Here is a 22,356-nt window from a genome sequence, read left to right as displayed (position 1 = left end):
GGACTTGAGAGTAATGAAGTTTTAGAAGAGCTGGAGTGTGAGAGGGAGCTGTCCAGGGCCAGGGCCAGGGGGAGGATTCCTAGACAGTGGGAGGTCTGAGTGACCCTAGAATATAGAAATTTATGGAGGCAATGAGGAGTGTGTGTGTGTGTTTTCAGGTGTGTGTTCACATTTGTTTATATGGGTGTGTTCCTGCATGTGTTTGTGTATTTATGTGCTGTAAAGTGAATTCCAGTTCGCATGTAGAAATCAATCGTTTAATTTGCCACAGTTTATGGAGCTCCATCAGTTTTCCATCCCTAAGCCAGGCACTTAGGGTTACTGAGATGAGTAAGATTGTTTCTGTCCTTGGGAACATTAGGCTAGTGGGTCAGTCATGTACACAAATAAAACACTGTATAGGGGAGCAGAGGTAATTGGGAGGAGACAGTGTTAATATATGGGTGGGTGGAGACAGAGGAAGTGACATCCTGAAAGCTTCTTGGAAGAAGTGACATGTTAGCCAGCTTCTAAAGGAGGTAAGGGTTGCAGGTGAAGCTCTTGAAGATTCCAGAAAGACAAAAGAGATGTTGACCACAGATGTGGTCCATATGCAAGGCATGAAGAAGTTGAGAAATTTTGAATGCAGAGTAAACATTAAGGAAGGTGGATGAATCTTAGGAGTTTGTGACCAACTTGGCTTTGTTTTTATAGAACCAGGAAATAGGACCGGAAAATTTTTTAAAAACAAAAATATTTCTGGAGCATCAGTATGAGTTTTTTTTTTTTTCTTTTTAAATCTTTCCAAAAGTTGTAGTCTTACTACAATATTTTCTAAACCTAGTATCTGGGAGTTTTAAAAAAATTAATGTTAAGAATGACAGTATTAGTTCTAAAATAAATTTTCAAAATTTCGGCTGGATATCCATGGTTTATATATATGTATGTATATATATATATTCATATTCATATTCTGTATTCTAATTTCCACATTAGAAATATATTATACGCTAGTTGGCCATTTTTGGCCCTTGAAGAAGTGTAACCTAACAGTATTTATTATACTGTGTCATTGCTCTTTAGAGTGTGAAACTTTTAGAGTTATTAAAGCCTTGTTTTCTTTGGTATCTTTCAAAATGGGGGAAAGAAGTGTATGCTTTTGGTAACTACTGAGCATTTTCTGAAAGTTTTTCCATCTAGATTGAAAGAGAAAGTAAGTTGTTAAAAGCAAAAATGCCCCACTGTAGAGAGCAGTCTGAGTTAATAGATTGTTAGGCAATAGGGGATCCCCCAGCTCCCACCCTCCAGCTTCATTCGTACCTCTGAAGTGCATCATGTTGCCCAAATCAAATTGTTCACTTTAATATTTAATGTTTCTGCGATGGACTCACTTTCTCCCTTGAGGTTCACTTCAGATTTGCCAGCCACACTGACAACACTGCACTCCTTATTTTCCCCACATGACCTCAACTTCTGCTTAAAAAATGTTAGAATAAAGGATGCTTTTGTTCGTATCTCGCCTCCCTGTGATATATTGACAAAGTGTCTGCCGGCTGAATGGAATAGTTTTACAGTATGAGTGCCGCTTTCAGTGGAGGGGCAGGACTTGGGCTGTAGAAGGAAGTGAATTGGATAGGTCAGGAGAATGTACCATTTGTAAACACCCCTTTCCTTTTTTATTCACGTGTCAGGACAGCAGGAGCAGGCTGTTCAGTGCCCGTGCCTGCGCAGAGCCGGAGGGAGAGCAGCTTGGAAGTCAGCTGTAGTTTTTAAACCTTGCTTTTTATTTCCTGATAATGATCTTCAAGTGCTTGGACTTGTTTGAGAAGCTGTTTTGAAACTAACATGGTTTAGTCCACTAACTGCATGTTGGGTAAATTCAAAACCCACATGCTCGTCCTCTTGCAGTGGAATAAGTCACATCTGATGGACATTTTCTGTGCTTATAGCATAGTAATGAACATCTGACAGGCGCGACCTTTCATAAGACAACCCACACTATTGGCTTTCTGCCCAGAATATTGCTGCAACACTATCTGTGATTGGTTATCTCTCTATCATGCATTGCTTCACAAGGGGAAACGGCCCCTTTTTTTAATAAATCTACGATGGCTGGCTGCAGTATGCCTCACTGTAAGTATTGTGTGTGTGTGTGTGTGTGTGTGTGTGAGAGAGAGAGAGAGAGTGTGTGTGTGTGTGTGTGTGTGTGTGTGAGTGTGTGAGAAAGGGAGAGAGAGAGGCTGACTTGAATACTACTTAGTCTGGTAGCACATGGCAAGGTTGTGATACTGTAGGACATCAGTGAAGAGCTACTTAGTAAATCTTAACCTATCTCTTTTTTCTACAGGTTGGTACTAAGAAGTGCCTTTCCTGACGTCTCTGCTGCTTGGAACCGCTTCTAGAGCAGTCTCTGCTTTTGCCTTGCTTGCTGCCAGCTAGACTGTGACGACAGCACATCCACCCTCCACCTCTAGCCCAGACACCCCCATTTCTACTTATAATCAAGAGAAAAGCTCTAAGTATCTGGCATTGCCCTAGGCTGCTTTAGTTTTAAAAGGAAAGTTTGCTGAAAAAGTAAGATATCTTCTGCCAGGAAATCAAGGAGGAAAAAAAAAAATCATTTTCTCGATTTTGCTCTAAACTGCTGCATCTGTCTATGCCAAACTAATCAATACCGATTGCATCACCAAACTCCATTGCAAATTCAGCTGCGAGGAGATTCCCTTTCAGACAACTTTGCTGAAAGCAGCTTGGAAATTCGGTGTCAAAGGGTCTGCCACGTTTTCATGCTTGCATTTTGGGCTCCAAATTGGCACTGGGAAGGGGTTACTGAGAGCACAAGGCTGATTCGAGGCCCTCCTTTTAAACGTTCATCTACTTACGATCCTAGTATTTCTCTAAAAACCAAAACCTCTTTGAATTAACAGTTTCATGCTGTGAATTTCTAGTGGGAGATCTTTTCCTTGATATTGACAACACAATTTTCCATGTACTTTTAAAGCAGGGAGTGGGGGAAAAGTATTTTGGAGGAGACATTTTCATCATCATTTTACAGTTTTATCAGTTCAGTTTTTTCTTTTTTTTGGTTGTTACTGTTTTTTTTTTGGGGGGGGGGTTGGGTTTGTTGGTTTCACTGAAAATTTTAACTACCTGTAAAATCTAAACATGGCTGTTAGTGTCACACCAATTCGGGACACAAAATGGCTAACACTGGAAGTATGTAGAGAGTTCCAAAGGGGGACTTGCTCACGGCCAGACACGGAATGTAAATTTGCACATCCTTCGAAAAGCTGCCAAGTTGAAAATGGACGCGTAATCGCCTGCTTTGATTCATTGAAAGTGAGTAAATATTATATTATTTTAAGGATATGCAATAACTGAATAAAGGGGATGTGGATATACAGTCCACTGAGTTTGGAATTATGGATTGCTGTGTTAATAGTTTTAGTTATACGGTGTGTTCTTGATGATGTTGAGGTGGGGGACTTTACTGAGAAGCAATAGAACCAAGTCTGGCCAAACTTTCTTTGTTATGAATAACTTTCTCCGTCCTTTAATGCTGTGCTTTTTTTTTTTTTTTTCTAGAGCAGAAGGTGTCAGGCTACTTTTTACTTAATAATAGCTAAGTCAGCACCTATCTAGAGGAATAGTAAATGTAGATACACGTGTGTGTTAGCGTGTGCATAGATGATATACAAGGCCATGGCACTAGCTGAATGGGGATGATTTGTTTTTGCTTGTTTGAAAACGTGCTGTACCGTTGTAAAAGTATAGCAGATTCTGTCAGCTAAACTTGGATAGACTTTTTATATTAATGTTTTGACATTGTGGAGTTCCTTTTTGTTGTATGAGCATATTATTTGAAGGCCAGAAACAATGTATTTTGTGGAAAACATAACTAGAAGTAAGGTTCTGGGCTGCTGCCACAGTACCCTATCAGAGGCATAAACTTTGTTGAACGTGACTTTTATAATTCAGTAGAAACGCTTGAGTAGTATTATTAATTGGATTTTTTAAGTTTCTAAAATTCTAATGTGAAGTAACTTAGCAGTTTATTTTCTGTTACCTCCTGATTATTATGTTTTTATTTGTAACAGTCTCAGCTAGGGGTGTTAAAAGTTAGCTTTTGTGGGCACCATAATACCAACAAGTTCACTTTAGTATATTTCAACATTCAAAAATGTCATTGGGTTCGTATTTCAGGTATCAAGTTTGAAAGTGGGTCTTTTAAAAGATAGCATACATGTCTTAATTTTGATGTGCGAGGTCGATTAGAAGTGTGAAGATTCCTGGGTACTTTCTACATACTTGGTTTAATGAACTGCCTTTGAATATTAATGTGCTGGTTTAATTCACTCTTTGAACCTTGGAGAGGGGAGTCGCTGTTTTTTCAACGTATATAGAAAAGTGAAGGTTTCATAGATCCATTTTGTCTTTTGCAAAAAGAAAAAAATAGTGCTACAGTAACCTTTCTTTAATACCATAGGGGTGAATTAACTGAAATAGTTAACATGTAAGTTAACTCATAACTCACCCCAATGTTATGAGTTAACTTGTGAGTTAACTATTTCAGTAAATTGCTTCTTGGTCCAGTGTGTGCAGCTCACTTTGCTAAAGTTTCACCAAAGACTCAAGGATATTATCTTCAAAGTAGAATATAAAAAAAGGTATTAACAACAACAAAGATACCTTATAATGTTAGATTGTTCTCAGTGTCATAGTGCTGAAGATCAATAAACAAAAGTTATAAATTACCACTGGGCCTTTTTTTCCCTTTCCTTTGAAAGGCATCGATGAAGGGCACAGTGGTTGTACCTTGTGAATGTGTCTTCCTAAATTCCTGCCAACTGAATTTAGGTGTGATTAGAGACTGGGACCCATAAAATGAGGGGCAAAGGGCTAATTACACTTGTCTGTAACCAGCTGTGTCCATAAGTAGCCCTGTTTTGACCCAATTACTAGTTAATCCAATTTTTAATCCCACAGACAGTTGATGGTGCACTGGTAGCTGCAAAATGAAGGACCTTAAACTTGGCTGTGACACTGAGTGGTTTCACAGAAGACCTGCTTTCACAGCATTTGGAAACATTGTGAAACATTAAAATTCAGTTGCTATTTTTCCATCTCAAAATATTTTTTTAGTTGCTGCTCACTTGTGGCCATGGAACAGTCCCCCTTTGAGTAAAGCAGCAGCATTGCTTAATGACATGCTGTGTGGTTAACAGGATTCAACTGCCACATCAACATCAAGGACTTTTTTAAATAACAAATAATTTCAAGATTTTAAGTTTACTTTTGAAATCAGCTTGTTGTAGCAGCTAATCAATGCAAACGTTGTCCATATTCTTTGTCTTTCTAAGAGAAGCAAATTTAATTTATAGTGTCTAAAATGTGGTAAGATATTTTGATTTAAATAACAGGGAAAAAATAAACACAAATTTATTTCTGGTGAGGCTTCATCCCCAGAACAACAGCTCCTTAAATGTTAGGGAACTATGTTAAGAAGTACTTTAAAAAAATTTGAATGTGTAATTAAGTATTCATGTTTCAAAAAGCCATGTTTCATATATATGTGTGTGTGTTTGTAACTAACACATGTGATTCTTTATAGAGTATTTAGAATCCCACCTTTTAGATAGTAGTCTTCCTGTGTTCAATTTTGTGGCTAAAATAGATCAAAAACATATTTTAAAACAGTTAAAGTAATTCTATGACTCATGCCTGAAGTTCTGAAATTTGGGAGCATTATGAGGTTTCCATGCCAGTAACCGCTAGATCATTTGTATTGTTTCAGAGAGTAAACGGAAGGAATTTAGAAAACTTGTAATATCCTGACTTCTTTAATAAAATGTGTTCTATATATTGCTACAATCCATAGTCCAGCCTTTTGTGAGTTCTTGAGCCCTGAGATGGAGGTAGACTGTGTAATCTACTATTTTTAGCAAGTTAGGAAAGCAAAGCAAATACTCTCTGAGAGGACCCTGGGAAATGGCTGTACCCTTCAGCTGTGCTGCTTCAGACTTTGGCCATGCTCCCAGGTGACTTAGGTTTATAGCAGACTTCTACATAGAGGCGGAGAATTCATTTCATTAAAAACAGAAGTCAAACAGTTCAAGAAAGTATTTATGTAAAAGAAATCAATTGGCATACTAAAGGAAATAGGAAGAAAAATCAGCTGATAGTCTTTTAGTTGCATATAGGTGATTTTAAAGTTTAAATAATTAACTTAGATGCATTTACTACGTGAAAACCTAGAATTCTGCATCACAGTAAATGTGTTGCTAAGTAAAATGAGAATATATAATAATGAGGAATATACGTACATATGAATATACTGAAATAGAATGATGGCAGTAAGAAAGAACAAAAGATGTAATAATGACTTATCATTTATAAATTAAACAATATTTTAAGCACTTAATTTTTCTCCCTTAATTTTGCTTTTGCACTTGCAGTCTTAATTTCCAACAGTCTAAGAGTATATTCATACTGAGAATTAAATTGCTCACAGATTATAGATTTGAGTGTTTTATTACTTCAGAAATACTGAACATTAGAAAAGGTGTTTTATTTAATGCTGGAGAGGATTTTTTTTTCTTATGGCTTATGAAAGGGATACCCAAAGAGAAAAATATCAAAAGAAAAATGTCAACACTATAAGATGCTATTAGAATATTATGTTTCAGGAATGATGATTCAAAGAGTCGTTAATGGCAAGTGACCTATTTTCTTCAGTAATCATCTCTTAACTAAAATTAAGTAGTTGATATAAAGAAAGCCTACAGGCTGTATTTGAATGTGATGCCAGGTTATTTATATTATCAAAAAACAAGCTTTCATCTTGTGATCAGCAGAAAGAGACTTGCTTATTGAATTCTTCTTTTTCAAATATCCGTTTATTTTTCAGGTGCTCTGGGAGGAGAAGTATATAACCTTTATGTTTACTATCTATTTCCAAAATTCTAGCAAACTTTTACCTTTGAAAAGTTTAGTACCTTGTTCTCTTACCAAATTGGGCAATTTTGTTTAAGATAAATAATTGTTCATTTCACTGTTATACATGTTTGTGTATATAGATAGCCCAGCTGATCAAATTTATCATAGACACATCAGAGACCAGATTCCACTGCAAAGTGGGGTGGAATCAAGGGCATGAGCGAACACATTCAAAGTGCCTCTGAAGACTTAGCGGACTATGTGAAGTAATAAAATCAGCTATCAGAAGACACACAAATAGGTAAACATCCAGGTAAATGAGCAACTAGACAACTCATAGTTAGTAACGCAGATAAACCAAGTCTCCAGATGGTTACGTGGGGAGAGGGTGACATAACTGGACATAATAAAGTGGTCTCAAGGTATTGACAGTTACACTTTAGAAGATCTTCCATTGTTAGCACAGTTTATCTTCCATTTAGCAATTGCCTGTGCTGCTGCTACTGTAAGTCCCAGCATAGTCTTTCCATAATATCTTTTAAACCAGTTCAGCTGATAATCCTGACAAAATGGTATCTGCAAGTTTCAGGCTAAACATCTACTTTTGAATTAAAACTTGGATCTAGTAGGCTCCTAATTGGAATAACTTTTACCTAGAATTTCATTGTTGTTTGTTGTTTTGCTGAGCGCATCTCCCATGTGATATGAAAACTCTGACAGAGTATTGTATGTACGTGTAGCTCTGTAGGTACATATTCAGTGTGTCTTTCAGTGACAGGTTGACACAGGACTTCCTCATTTCCCCCTAATGATTTAGGAGATGAGCTATTAGCATAACTTGGGTAGCATTGTGTATCATACGAAAGTTCAAATTGTATTTTCTAAGCAGAAACGTCACAGCTTTGTAAAGAATATCCTGTGAATGAGCCAGGCGTAATGTCATCAACTCTGACACAAACGTTTCTTTAATGAAATTCTCAGTAGCCGCAGCTGCTTTGGTTATACTTACAACTTTATTCATTTACCTATTTATATTCTATGGTTAGACTTTTTTTAGAATAATATTTTTTAAAGGAGTAAAGATTTTTAAACTTTTGGACAAATTTCAAGCCGTGTTTTGAATCAGGATACCTAAGGCACTAATTCTAGAGCTAGTTTTTTTTTTTCTTCATAAGATTATGGTACACTGCTTCTATTTTTTCTTTTTCGCATTAAACCTTGCTTCAACTTTTGTGGCAAACTAAAAACAATTTAAACCTAAAGCAATGTGGCACTTAGAATCGAGTTCAAACTTTAATTGTAACTCAGACTTCTAAACATACACAAAATTCTGATTCCACACGAATGGCCTCAAAGCAATTCCACGTACGAGGCTGTTGCTGACGGCTATGACTGACTTAAAAGAGCCTATGCAGTGTGGTGTGAATCTTGTATTCCGGAAGTTTGTGACATGTGCCTGGTTCACGCGAGAGGTGAGAAACTGAATGTTTCTCAGACTCAGCACAGACACCTAGGGACCTAGTTTGGGAAGCTTATCCTGTCATTTTCCTTGCCAAGGATAAGTAGAGGATTTCAGCTATCAACATCGCTAATCTGTTACCTTTCATGCTGAGCAATGTCTCTGCCTTCCCACAGACTTAGACAAAGCTTCTTATTTTCTTACAAAGAGATCCTATTGAGCAAATTTTGAGTGTTTTTTTGTTTGTTTTTTTTTTTAAACTTCAGCAGAAGCACATTTTGTGCTTGTAGATAAGGGAGCAATTTCTATGTTAACAAGGCCAAAAATTATGTCAGTGGAAATGGATAACTAAGTAGATGGTCTGTGATTTAGCCCTGAGGATAGTTATTAATACGCAGAAATTTCAGTAAAAGCAACTGGAAAGGCTTGTTAGAAATACTTAGTTGCTTGAAGTATAACAGATGGTTAGAATAGTGATTTCTTGGTGAATTTTACCTTAAACGGGAATAATTCTGGTGAGGACATCTTATTCTAATATTTATTTATGATAAACAACTACAGAGTTTTTATCTTATACTGTATTTCTCATACAGAAAACATCAAATGAACATCACCTACAGCCTTATTTATACTCTTCTGGCACATTTTTGAAAGATTTTCACTTTGAGATAGTTTGATTTGTTGTTAGAGATAAAACTTTCTCTATTATAAGGACTTGTGTTTTAAAGATACTGATAGTTATAATGCCTTATACGTTATAATTTGATTGAAAGGCTGTCTCCTGGATACCTTTGGGCCTTGGCCGTGTCTGACCAGTAATATTCTTCTTGTGTTCTCCCTGAGTTCTTTCCAGCTTTCTAACTGCCCAGCTTCAGAACTGTTGGTTCTGATCCCTTTTTATATTTCTCTCTGGAGTCATACAGAAATGATTTAGACATTTTGTCTTTAAGGCATTACATTCAGTATTGAGTAACAGAGACACCTCTCCTCCCCAGCATGAGGCATAAACAAATTAAGGGTTTATATTTCAGTAGGTTGTCCAGGCCTATGTGATGACTCCACAGTCACTAGAACTTAGGTTTCTTCACCCTTAGGTCCTCGGGAACATATGACTTCCAACCATAGGTTTATTTAAAAATTGCAAGATGGCCACTGCAGTGCCAGCCACCATATCTTCATTCCAGGAAGCAGGAAGAAGCATGGGCAAAAGAGGCCACAGCCCAGCCCACTTAGGCTCCTTTTAGCAAAAGTCCTCTAAGCTTCACCCAGTGATTCATCCTTGTTTCTCACTGGCAGCAAGGATAGCTGGAAACTATGTACTTAACTGTCGCCCTAATTGAAACCATGCCTCTGGGTAGTTTAGGTAGAAGGGGGAAATGGATGTTCAGGAGGGCAGTTACTGGGATGGGAGTTAGCGAGATTTTTTTCCCCCCAGAAAACTTCCAGAATCAAGTATCTCTCCCTGAAAAGCATCTGGGTATGAGGGGAGATCACTTCTGAAGAGAAACTTTTATCTTCTTATCTTGGCAAACCTGTCCTCACTTTTCCTGTCCTCGTTAACTAGAGTTGCCTTTTTTTTTTCCTTTCAAATCATGATATATTTAGTCAATAAAATATGGCATATCACGAATGGAGTGATTTTTACTAATACAGAAATTAAAAATTGCTTTCTTTATTTTTTTAATTTTCCTATTGCCAGTGCATACTTATATAAACAGTTACATATTTATAACTGGAATATAACAGGAAGGTATGTCATAAAAAACAGGTCTCAGTGATTTTGACAAAAGAATCTGTAGTTACTCTGCCTATTTCTGCTGCTTCTGCAAAAATACTTTATTTCCTCTGTATGAAGCAAAATAAAATGAGTTAATAGTTATTGAAAATTATTTTATGCTGGTCAGTATTTTCAGTGCTTTTATTTTTTTCATAGTACTTAGTCCTCACAAAAACTCTTTGAAGAGTTACTGGTATCACTGCCATTTCTCAGATGGTCACACTGAAGTACAGAGAAGTTAAGTGATGTCCCCAAGGTCATTCACCCAGTCAAATGTGGACTCCAAGCCTGGTAACCTAATTTCACAGCCTGCACTTTTAACCACTTTCTTGTAAAACATTGCTTCTTAATTTACATATCCACATCCCAAGGATTCAGCAAAGAAAATACCTGACCAGCAGTGCTTAAGAATAAAAATTAATATTTCAGGCAGGTTTACAGCATAGGGCCTAAAGTAGTAAATACTCAAAACATTATATTTTAAGTCAACAAATGAATCAATGAGGGAACACAAAATAGCATCAAGAATGCTTCCACTGGGCTTCCCTGGTGGCGCAAGTGGTTGAGAGTCCGCCTGCCGATGCAGGGGACGCGGGTTCGTGCCCCAGTCCGGGAAGGTCCCACATGAAAAAAATTGCTTCCACCAACTTTCAAAGATTATATATTTGTTTTAAATGTATGGCCATGTAGGAAAAACTTTTTAAATTTATCATCTTAAGGAGTCACTGTATAAACTATATAGCTGTCCCCCAATGTATATTAAAAAATATTCCAAAGTTTTAATTGTTTAGAAAGCATTTTTCCACAGAAGCAGTGTGGTTAAGTCATTAGTCCAACCCTGGGAAGCCTAAGTAACCCATAGGATGCTTGAGTTATAGTTCAGTACAAAGAGTACCCTGGAAACTCTGATTACTAATTAAACCCAGGAGGCTCCCCAGAAACATTATGAGTACTATCCCATCATACATCTTAAGTAATATGAGGGTCATAGGTCCCCAACTGCTTTTGTGAAACTGTTTTGATGGGAAAAGTACATTTCAAGTTTCAGTTTGGGGCTCTGGAAATTCATCCGGGCCTAATGCAGGGAAGGTAGCCTTTCCTAAACTCGCAGACACTATCTGCAGGCCGGTGCGAGAGGTTTCCTCAGCTCCATGTTTGGGCTACTCCTGTGCCCCAGAGCTGGCTTTCAATAGGGTAGGGCTCAGAATCATAGGGAGTAAAGACAGGGTATGGAATGAGGAGCTATGTCAAAAGCTTCCCCCGGGTTGGATGACTTTTTTGTTAATATATCTTCCAAGTAACCTTTTTTTTTTGCTAAGGTCTCAACCTGCTTCCTTTTCAAATGTATAGCTTTTTGGTTCTGAGTCTGGTCCACTGTGGAACTTCATATTGATGAACAGCTTCTTCCCATTCTCTTTCTAAAATTATCAAAAGCGTAGCTTTGTTTTGATACCGTTTCTTTCTGATTACTAGTAGAAATGGGGAAAAATAGGTGCAGTGAAAATATCAAACTAAGATTTTTTTGTTTTTGTTTTCTGGCCATTTTATCACAGGATATAGTCAAGGAATCAGCAATAAACAACTAGATGTGAGAAGAAAGACATCCAGGAGGTGATAGGGGGTGGGGATTTCACAGTTCAAGGAGTATAACTTAAACACTTCCTGTGTCAAACTTTGGGAAGGCAGATATGAAAAACACAGCCCTCCAGGGGCAAATTGCTAACAGGGAGACCAGTATGTTAGGTGGTGTGGTAAAGTTCAGAGGTGGAACTTTTCCATAGCAATTGGAGGGTCAGTGGAAGAGAAACTTAAGGAAGAGAGAGAGAAATGTGTCTGGTGGTTTATCTTTCCTTTTTCCCCCTCCCTTCCCTCTCACAACTACTAATTCTGAGACCACAAGTAGAAAGAGAAGAACTAGAGGGAATTCCCAATAAGAGAGTTCCCATAGCCACAGGCCACCAGGCTGGGGCAGCTCTCCCTGCATCACCGTTGGTCTATTGGGAACCACCTATATTTTAACCCTAGATAACAATTTTAGGCTCAGAAGGATTCTTCTGATGCTATCTCAGTTTTTTTTTTTTTAAGACTTTTTTGATGTGGACCATTTTTAAAGGCTTTATTGAATTTGCTTCTGTTTTCTGTTTTGGTTTTTTGGCCGTGCGGCATGTGGGATCTTAGCTCCCTGACCAGGGATCGAACCCGCACCCCCTGCATTGGAAGGCGAAGTCTTAACCACTGAACCGCCAGGGAGGTCCCTGATGCTATCTCAATTTATTCAACAATATTTATATTTTAATTGCAGTTCATGTTAGATTGAGACTCACTATTTATTGAGATCCAAAAACTGTTTTCTCAAGACCCCATACGGCCCCAGGCATCTTAACTTAGAATTTATCTCTCTGCACAAAATTCAGACTTGGTGTGAAGGCTTCTGGTTTTCAGAATCACTTATGCTTAATTCCAGGCTATTCTCAAATAAGGCAGGAAGCATCTGCTGTTAATAGTTGACAGTAAATTACATAAAGTAAAACATGGAAAATTAAAGTTAGAAAAGCTGGGAAGCTTTTCTATCATTTTCAATTTTCTGCACAAGCACGGACATAATCAGTGTTTAGGATCTGCTCATGACGGATAAATTACATCTGTAATTCATTCTTTTCCATGTTACTGCATTCAGACGATAATTTGCTTTCAGATATCTTTGCTCATCTAATATTCTAAAATCGTTCATAGACTGAAAATAAGTCTAGTAACATCTTCCAGTCCCATGAAGCTTTTATAACTAAACAGTGTTAGCTTACCAAATGGGCCAAGTTAAAAAAAAAAAAAAAAGGTTTTAGAGAAAAACAGAGCCAAATTTATCATGCCCAAAATAAGATTCCTCTTTGATAGACGACGTTGCTTTTCATAAAACAATTCTTTAATGGAGGCAACTGAGAAATGAACCATGAAGAACGAAATAACTAAAGAATTCATTTATTTATAAAGAATCCTGTTAAGAAAGATCTGTGTTCTGAATGAACCTTTCTTCACATTATCTCATAACTCTTCATGGCTAAGTGGAAACTAATGAAATCTAAATCTAGCCACGAGAAAAGATTATCATCATGATTTTATTTATTAAAATTTTCTCACTATTATGAAATTTTACTGCCAGATATTGCCTTCCATGAATTATAGCACAGTAATAAATTGGAGACAAATGTACACATAAGAATACCCAATATATAAAAGAACACTCCAAAAACAAACTCATCTTAAACTCAGGTAAACTAAAAGTCATATCCACATTGAAGAAGAGTCATCTACATTGCAAGTTTTTGCATAGTGGAGTCTATTTAAGTAGCTTCCCCCCAACCTTTAAACTATGATTAACATATAGTAGCTTAACATGTAACATACATATAGTGGGTTGAGTATGCATTGTGAGAAATGCAAAATTATTATTATGTTTTAGAATCTTTATTGGCTACTTTTGGCTTCTGTGTTTCCCATAAGGATGAATAATGCTGGAGGAGAGATTTTCACCCCAAACACATATTTTTATGCTGAATGGTTAGGAATTTAAAAAATGACAAACCAAAGTATTTGCCACCTCTGCATCTCAATTAATGGAAAATAATCCATTCTTCCTCCCCTTTTCATCATTTATTACCTGCTGTGTACCAGACGTTGCAATAGGCAGTGGGGTGAATAACACACAGAGCCTGTTAGGTTGTTGATAGACTACAGCTTCTGAGAAGTATAATGAAGATTAAAATGATCATAGAGGGCTTCCCTGGTGGCGCAGTGGTTGAGAGTCCGCCTGCCGATGCAGGGGACACGGGTTCGTGCCCCGGTCCGGGCGGATCCCACATGCCGCGGAGCGGCTGGGCCCGTGAGCCATGGCCGCTGAGCCTGCGCGTCCGGAGCCTGTGCTCCGCAACGGGAGAGGCCACAACAGTGAGAGGCCTGCGTACCGCAAAAAAAAAAAAAAAAAAATCTTAGAATAGTAAAACATTGTTTTAACTCTTCTATTCTTTAATATTAAAATGTCCCAGTGGAACACAAATTTGCCCATGTAAAATGTAAGTAGGCATTAAATGTCCTTGTGTATGTCTGAGAGGTTTGTCATGAAAAACTTGGAAACAGTTAAGTAGTCAGTGTGGGAAGAGCAGATGAATTTCAACTCTGGTTATGTGTACTGCTAGAGAAGCTGTGTGCTTGTATTAGTAGAGTGTGTTTACACGGTAAAAGATTTATACTAGACCCGTCATATTCCAAAATTTAGCAAGATAAACCTGAATCAGATTGATTTTTAGGTAACACATAGAAATGGTTAATTTTACTCCCCTGCTTTGATCATCATCTGTTGATTATATAAAATGATGAGGCTCAGAATGATTAAGTAACCTATACAAGTTTGCATCGCCTGGAAGTGGTCAAACTGGGATTCAATACAGGCAGACTGTCTTTAGAGCCTGTGTTTCAACCTTTAGAGCCTAGGCTCTGAGTTTAACTTGTTTAAGCTGACAAAGTGTGAATGAAGCACTACACAGCAACCTTATGCATACAAAACTATAGTGTTAATTATTAGTGAGTCTGCATATTAGAGTGACAGACATACTTAGGCATATTTGTTGAGTCACTGTAATTGCCTGAATTTAAGACAACTATACTTTTTAAAACATGATCCCTCACACTTTTTCTTAATTCAGAAAAACATCCCTGAATAATCACTAATAAGGTTTTTTTTAAATTTAAAATGGAAAATTGATACTAAATTTTAACTAGGAAGTTTGATAATATAGAGAATCTAAAACTTAGGTCAGGAAGAATTTTGAAAGTCATGCCAGACTGGGAACAGTATAGAAAATCAGAATAATAGGCTGTTCTGAGAAAAAAACAAGTAAGAGTTTCAGTATTCTAAGACAAAGCTTAGAAGTAAAGTATGGGGCACCAGATAAGGAGGTTTTCATTACATAATTATCCTTATGATTTTTTTTTGCATAAAATAGAATATCCTTTCTTATTCAAGGAAGTAGTATAATTGGTACTTTTCTAATGCATAGAACCATGAGGCATTTTTTTTTTTTAAATGGGTGAGAGTTCCTTCATATTTCATGAGTTTCACTGGGCATTTATAATAATATTGGAAACAAAAAACTGTGCTTAAGCCTTTCTAAGTCTTTGTAAGTTATACTATATGAAATTAAAATCTAGATTAAAGCATTCACCCACCTCTTTGACAATGATTTATATAATACGTCTTCCTATTGTATGTCACACTTAAGTATTTATGCTAACTTTTAAGATTGTATTTTAAAAATTAGCTAGGAAAAATATTTTAGTAGGTAATTTAATTCTTTGTATATTTGTATAGTACTTATCTTTAGTAAGAGGAAGGTTTTTTCACATGAATATTTAATTTTAAAATAGCTTATGAAAAAAATAGCTTATGACATTGTTTTTAAGACTTTTGCATTGTTTGTAATTGAAACAAAAATGACTAAATATAAGAATCACTGTTTGCATTTTGTTCATGATATGACAAAAAGAGCACGTTTGCTCTCAGAAAAACATGGATTTAAGGACGTCAGATTCCTGGGCTTACCGGGTATTTAGTAAATATTAGTTTAAATTGGACTTTTAAAAGAGGTATCCAAATATTAGTGTTCATTATATGACTTAAAATGCTCTATGAGAAACATATAATTATCCTCACAGAGCTTTTCATTTGGACGAATGCTGGCTTGGACAAAAGGGAAAAGAAAACCTTTAACATCAATAGCTAGTGTTACAAGGATCCTTTCCTTAAACGATTAGAAACTCAGTGCCTTTTGGCCATTTTCTTGAATGCATCAGTCTAGTCAAACAGCCAGTTAGAAATGTTGTTAACAAAATTGTTTTTGATATATAAACTCAAACTTGGTATGGAAGTAAAACTTATTTTGTGTTCAGAACCAAGTTGATCACAGGGAAAGGTGAGTATACCAGAGTGCTGGTATTCCTCGTCCTTTGATTTCATTTCTCTGGGCATTTTCTTCATTAGTTTGCTTTAGCTATAGTTTTGCTTTGTTTTTCCTCTTGGTGTTTTCTGAGTGTCTAGATTGGCCTCTTTGCTCTTTTCCTTGGGATGAAATCTACAATAAAATATTATTTTATAGCAAATATATCGGTGCCAGGAGTAACGAGAATGTAGCCCCTGATGGCTTTCACGTAGTCCCAATGCTACCTTGGAGTTTTTACTCAAAGTAGCATCTGCAGAGTGATTGCAAAAAGCCATATTCAAAAATGTGTAAATAAAAAACTTTTCATGGCAAAGAGTAAGACCTGGTTAAGAGCCAAAACCATGAATGCAGCTTGATATGGGTTTGATTCCATCAGTCACTTCCTAGTGATGTTGTGCCAATCACTTTGCCCCCCGAAGTCTCAGTTTCCTTCTCCATAAAATAAGACTAGTGATACCTGCTTTGAATGTTTGTGAGAATTCAGTGAGATCATTTCCATAATATAGGTCATTCCACGCAACATCTCTCTCAGTGTAAACACTTCATACCTAGTAGCTAGCTGCTCGTGGTGTTCTTGTCTGAATGCTGGAATTCAGTCTAAGGTATCTTCCCCTTAAGAGAAGAACTTTCCTTATGTCAGAAGAAATGTCACATTATTTTGCATACTGTACTACAGGTATTTATCCATTATTTAATTTAAAGATTTAAAGATGACTTTTTTTGCATTATCACACATTAGCTTATTCATTTACCTGTTATCAAGAGAAAACATCTCTTAACCTCTAGCATGTGTACCACTTGACTTCAAGCTCACTGGGGTAGTATTAATAAAATAAGTCAGTATTCATATCATTGTCTGTGCCTAAAAACCCATTTCATAAATGCAGTTATCCATGATTGGAAAAGTGGTTGTGACCATCTGTTCCAAATTTAATTTCATTTAAAACTAATGCCTCTTTAGCTCTGTGTTGGCCTAAAATAAGTAGTTCACATTTGATATTTCAAATAGTATATTATTTATGTAAATTTCTTCCTAAAAGACTCACCTAGGACTTTGTTTCAAAAATAAAATTAATGTTTATTCAGTAAAGTACCTGCACAGACTAGAAGGTTAGATATTAAAGTCTGTTTTTTCATGATTTGCACTATCCCTACTTTGTTCTGTTTATACCTGTATAAACTTACTTAGTTGGTAAAATATCTACCACTTAACTTCCTCAAAGGTGTAAAGGGGCATCCAAGTCCAAGATATTCCATTTATCACATCCTCATTTTTCCCCCTTTCATATTACCCAGAATTGATAGGAATCCAATTCTAGCCCAGTAAAATGGTCTCTTTTGCTTAAGATATTTAAAGATGCTGGCCTAATTCACAAGCTTGAGACTTTTTTATTTTAGTTAGAAATGAGAGTATATACTTTTTGCAGCGAATGGGGAAAAATGCCCCAGCTCCCTGATTTTATTGTCTTTTCAGGGCTAGTATAGCCTAGTAGTTTCCTGTGGCTAGCTCTGGGTTTTCCTTTGCAGTTGTGTATAAATTTTGTTATATTCTAATTCTGAATATGAGTTGTGCACTTACTATTTTATTTATTGAGCCATGCCACTGCCTTCTTGTTAAGGCTATTGATTATTGCTCATTCTGTTCTGCTGTGTATTGATTTAGTATGTGGTAGTGAGTTAATTGTATTACTTGATGTTGAAAGAGGATCAGATATGTTTGAAGGAGATGCTTGTAGCCTGTTTAATTGAGTTGGCTATTTAGGCTTTTAACATGTTGTGAAACAATGAGGAGAAAGTACAGGAGGACCTCTGAAGGCAGGAAACATAAAATTTGTTTTCAGCATTTAAAAAAATTATTTACTTATTTATTTATTTATTGGTTGCATTGGGTCTTCGTTGCTGCATGTGGGCTTTCTGTACTTGCCGCGAGTGAGGGCTACTCTTCGTCGCGGTGCGTGGGCTTCTCATTGCGGTGGCTTCTCTTGTTGCGGAGCACGGGCTCTAGGCGCGTAGGCTCAGTAGTTGTGGCTTGAGGGCTCTAGAGCGCAGGCTCAGTAGTTGTGGCGCACGGGCCTAGTTGCTCATCGGTATGTGGGATCTTCCCGGACCAGGGATTGAACCCGTGTCCCCTGCATTGGCAGGCGGATTCTTAACCACTGCGCCACCAGGCAAGTCCCTTCAGCATTTTAGAAGATGCCAAAAATTGTGCAGTAAGTCCTTCCTGGCATTAAATGGTCAATTGATATTTAGTTAGCAGATGTGTAAAAGCTGGGATTTCCCCCCTGTATTTCATTTAAAAATCAAGGGAGCTAACACCCTTAGATGCTCACATTTTATTGAGAAAAAGTCGCGTCTTTTTAAGAATGGTTTCCTATTGAAATCGCATATTATTGGATATATGTAGAAATAGCAGGTGGGATGTGTATGTGTGTGTAGGTGCTCACATCTGGGGGATATTGCAGAGACAGGAAATTAAGTTAAATGATTAAGCTGGGAATCAATTGAGTTCTTTTTATCTACTCTTTTGTTTCTTAGCGAAAAACATTTTTTCATGTGAACAATAACATTTAAGGTAGGGCTGATATTTACTTATTTTATTTGACATTGTTTGAATCTTCCACACTTCAGACAATCCATACTTAATGTGAAAAAAAAATTACCCTTCAGACTGAGATCATGGTGCCACGGTCCGCTAATGAACGTTACCTTTTGTTTCAGTGGCTCAGTTGGCTCTAATCCATGGAAAAGTTTTTATTTCCCATCAGCTCCAAGATAGGAGCCAAACCAAAGTTAAAGAAACATTTTCCAGCAGACAAGTTTCTACAGATAACATCAGTAGTCAGAGAGCATGCACTTGTGTGTTCTCTCTCTCCCTCCCCTCCGCCCCACTTATGGAAATATTGGATTGGAAAAAAAATACTGAAATACTGATAATGATAGTAACTTTCAGCTTAATAAAGGCGCTCCTTATTAATCCTTCCTAGTCACAGTATGGCCTCAAATTTTAAATCTGTTTACTTTTTCAAAACGTGTTTGCTTCAGCGTGACCAAAGGAGGACTCCTTTCTCCCCGTGTTAATACCTTCCAGGGCTCTTTGATCTATAACCTTTTGTCACCTCTGGTTTATTTGCCTAGCATACGATTGTTGAAAAATGAGGGAACATAAACAATTATGACTGGCTTTTTGGAAATGCCTATTAAAACCCTGTCCTCAAAGGACCTGCCAGTTTGGAACTTTGTAGAATTGTGAAAGCTCAGCATTGAAAGTAGAGAGTGTACAAGAGATGGTGCCAGTTGGATCATTTTGCTACAAATACCTGCGAGACGCAAACCTTTCCCTTGCTTAGTTATCCACCATACTAACAGTAGGACCCACTTAATTCCATGTGAGTCAACAGCTTACGTGGCATGCCTGCTGTGTGCCAGATAGCATCTCAGGTGCTTTTCCAGGCTTTCTGCGCAAAGCCAAAAAGACCTGGCAGGTATATTCTTTCCCGACCCCTACCACCTGCCCCACCACCTAGACCTACTCAGTTGGAATCTCTAAACCAAGAGACATGGCCAGGTATATATTTTCAAAAGCTGTAGGCTCATGGTTGACAACCATTCTTTGAATACTGCTGAGAGGTTCAGGGAAGGTAGTATTTTTGCCATGACTTCTCAGTCCATATAGAAGATGTATTTTTCTCCCGAGGATAAAACCATCTGGAGATCTTCACATGCTCCAGACTCCCCATATAGAGCTGACTTTGCTTTTTGATTAGCACCGTCGATAAATTTGAAAACGCGACTTAAAAAAAAAAAAGAAATAACCTTCTCACCTACTTAATTTCTTATTCATAGTTAGAAGGTAGAGTGGAGTCACTCTGTTTCATTAATGTCCCTGCTAGCTTTCAGATTCAAGAATAATTTTTTCTCTCTAAATAACACTCGCTATGACTTCTGTTCCCTAAAAAAAAATGGATTGTAATTAGCAGGGTTCCTTTTTGCTACGTATCTTCCATTTTGCTATATCTCCTCTATTAATTATAATAAAATAGACAGTTGGTAAAAGAAGAAGTATTACTTTTAAGATTCTTACAATGTATATCAACAAATGTGGAGTTCCAGTGATGACCTGGTTGACCTCATAATTATTTTTGTAAAGAATTTCATATTTTGCATATTTTATTTCATCTCATTATCTCCAAGCAACTGCAAATAGAGTAATCTCCAAATAATTCTAATATCTTCTCTTTGAATTTCTGATTGATCGTGGATTTAAATGAACAAAACTTTTCTTGCATTACGGGCAGCCTCAGGCACAGCAAATGATTAGACTAGCCTGGGTGGATATAGTTTTATAAACTATCAATACATGAAAGTGATGCTAAAACTCCAGATGCCGTTACTTTAGACCTTCATGCATAAATTATATGCGTTGTTCTAGGAAACAGGGAAAACTGATGGTCAGCCTTAGCCTGTAGTATATTTTGACAGCATGAATGAGTCAAGCAAGCAATTTTCCAGACTGTTTAATAGTACAAAGGAAAGGGCTTCTAAGGAAGTCATTCTTATGACTAGCTGAAAAATATTTTTCTTAGTAACTGTTCTAGAGAAAAACAGGTCACTGTTGGAAGAAAAATGAAATCTCAAGTTACCAGCATTCTGGAAGTGATTTGATCACTAAGATGTGTTTATCTTATGACAAAACTCCTTAAAAGGATTCTGTTTCATACATTTCCAATTATTTAATGAATGTTGGTCTTGAAATTCGACGGGAAATTATTTAACACCATTACATACTTTAACTCCATCACCTTGCAGCACGTTGGCCATTCTGTTTTTTGAACTTTTTTTTTTTAATTCCATTAGCACATATAAAACTGCATCATCATAAACTTAAAGATTCAATGTTTTAGGTTTATCAGGTTGCTACAAATGTATTCCACTCTGTGGTTCTAAACTGCATGTGAATGAAAATAGGACTTGATCGATGGAAAATCATTTGTTTGTGGATTTACAGATTCTATTCCAGGTGGTTTGAAAAGATGCATTGTCCAGCAGCAACTTTTCTGCCAGTGACAGTGCTCAGTGTGAGCTTGATGGATTCCAACTACTGGGTTTATCATTACTGCATAGATCTTCGGAAGGACAGGCTGCAAATCTCATTTCTAAGCCATGAGTAGCTATTATGTCAATTTGAAGAATAGAAATACAATCAATACAGCTTAAAAAAAAAAAAGGCACTCTATGGTCATTCACAGATGGTTGCCAGCTTTCAAATTGTAATATCCTGGCTAATTAAGTACCCTTGATTATTACGATTTTTCAGTATCAGGTTAATATTTAAAATTTGGAATATAACCTACTAGCCTTATTTATTTATTTAGTTATTTGCGGTACGCGGACCCCTCACTGTTGTGGCCTCTCCCGTTGCGGATCACAAGCTCCAGACACGCAGGCTCAACGGCCATGGCTCACGGGCCCAGCCGCTCCGCGGCATGTGGGATCTTCCCGGACCAGGGCATGAACCCGTGTCCCCTGCATTGGCAGGCGGACTCTCAACCACTGCACCACCAGGGAAGCCCCCCTTATTTTTGTTTTTGATGTTGGAAGTGTTTCTAGCATTTTTGAAGTAACTTGAAAGAAAATCAGGATTCACCTGGGTTTCCACTTAGGTTAAGCTTTTACCAGAGTAACACTTGTAGAGGCAAATCACTGAGTAGTCAAGCTTCCACTACAATTAAAGCTTTATAAACATTTCAAGAATGAAAACTTTAGGTGCTAGGTTTTTCCTTGAAAAAAAACTTTTTTTCTCGCTTAAATTTAAGATTTGTGTAGTCTTTGCGTTTTAAAAGATTGTTCATGGAATGTTCAAGGGTTTTGCCTGATATTTAGAGTTACTTTATGTTCCTTCATCACTTTCAGCATTGAACTCCAGTGATCCGTAGATTCTTGGGATTGCAGTTAGAAGAGTCTTTAGAAATGACGTCACGCAATCCATTCGCTTTATAGATTAGGAAACTGAGGAGCCACTGGTGAGGTTAGAGCTTAATCATATTTGTGAAGATCCTGAGATTGGCAGGACCCTTAAATATGACAGGTCACAGGTCACACCAAAAACTGGAATATGCTGTCTTCACCTTATGAAAATAACATATGACACACTTAGTTGATGATAACTACTATTAATTAAGGTTGAATTGGTGCTATTCACTGCCATTAAGGTCCTT

At 37.1% G+C, this 22,356-nt stretch overlaps 1 protein-coding gene across 18 annotated transcripts in view; it reads left to right on the top strand.

The window, feature by feature from the left end:
- The window catches only part of MBNL1 (muscleblind like splicing regulator 1), a 176,717-nt gene that overhangs the window by 28,259 nt on the left and 126,102 nt on the right, over positions 1–22,356 (top strand). For 16 of the 18 annotated variants that reach the window (XM_082840005.1, XM_082840019.1, XM_082840015.1 and 13 more), the window contains exon 2: positions 2,327–3,318. The exons of 1 other annotated variant lie outside the window; for it this stretch is intronic. In XM_082840005.1, the coding sequence (XP_082696131.1) occupies positions 3,145–3,318 (174 nt within the window). In that variant the 5' untranslated portion in view covers positions 2,327–3,144. Of the gene's footprint in view, positions 1–1,794; positions 2,113–2,326; positions 3,319–22,356 lie in introns of those variants that run through there. One more of the 18 variants, XM_082840012.1, reaches the window with a different exon arrangement.

The sequence above is a fragment of the Leucopleurus acutus genome (genome assembly GCF_964270905.1).
Source record: "Leucopleurus acutus genome assembly, chromosome: 5".
NCBI lineage: Eukaryota > Metazoa > Chordata > Mammalia > Artiodactyla > Delphinidae > Leucopleurus > Leucopleurus acutus.
The sequence above is the reverse complement of the archived record's forward strand: the minus strand, read 5'-3'. Positions and strand labels throughout refer to the sequence as shown.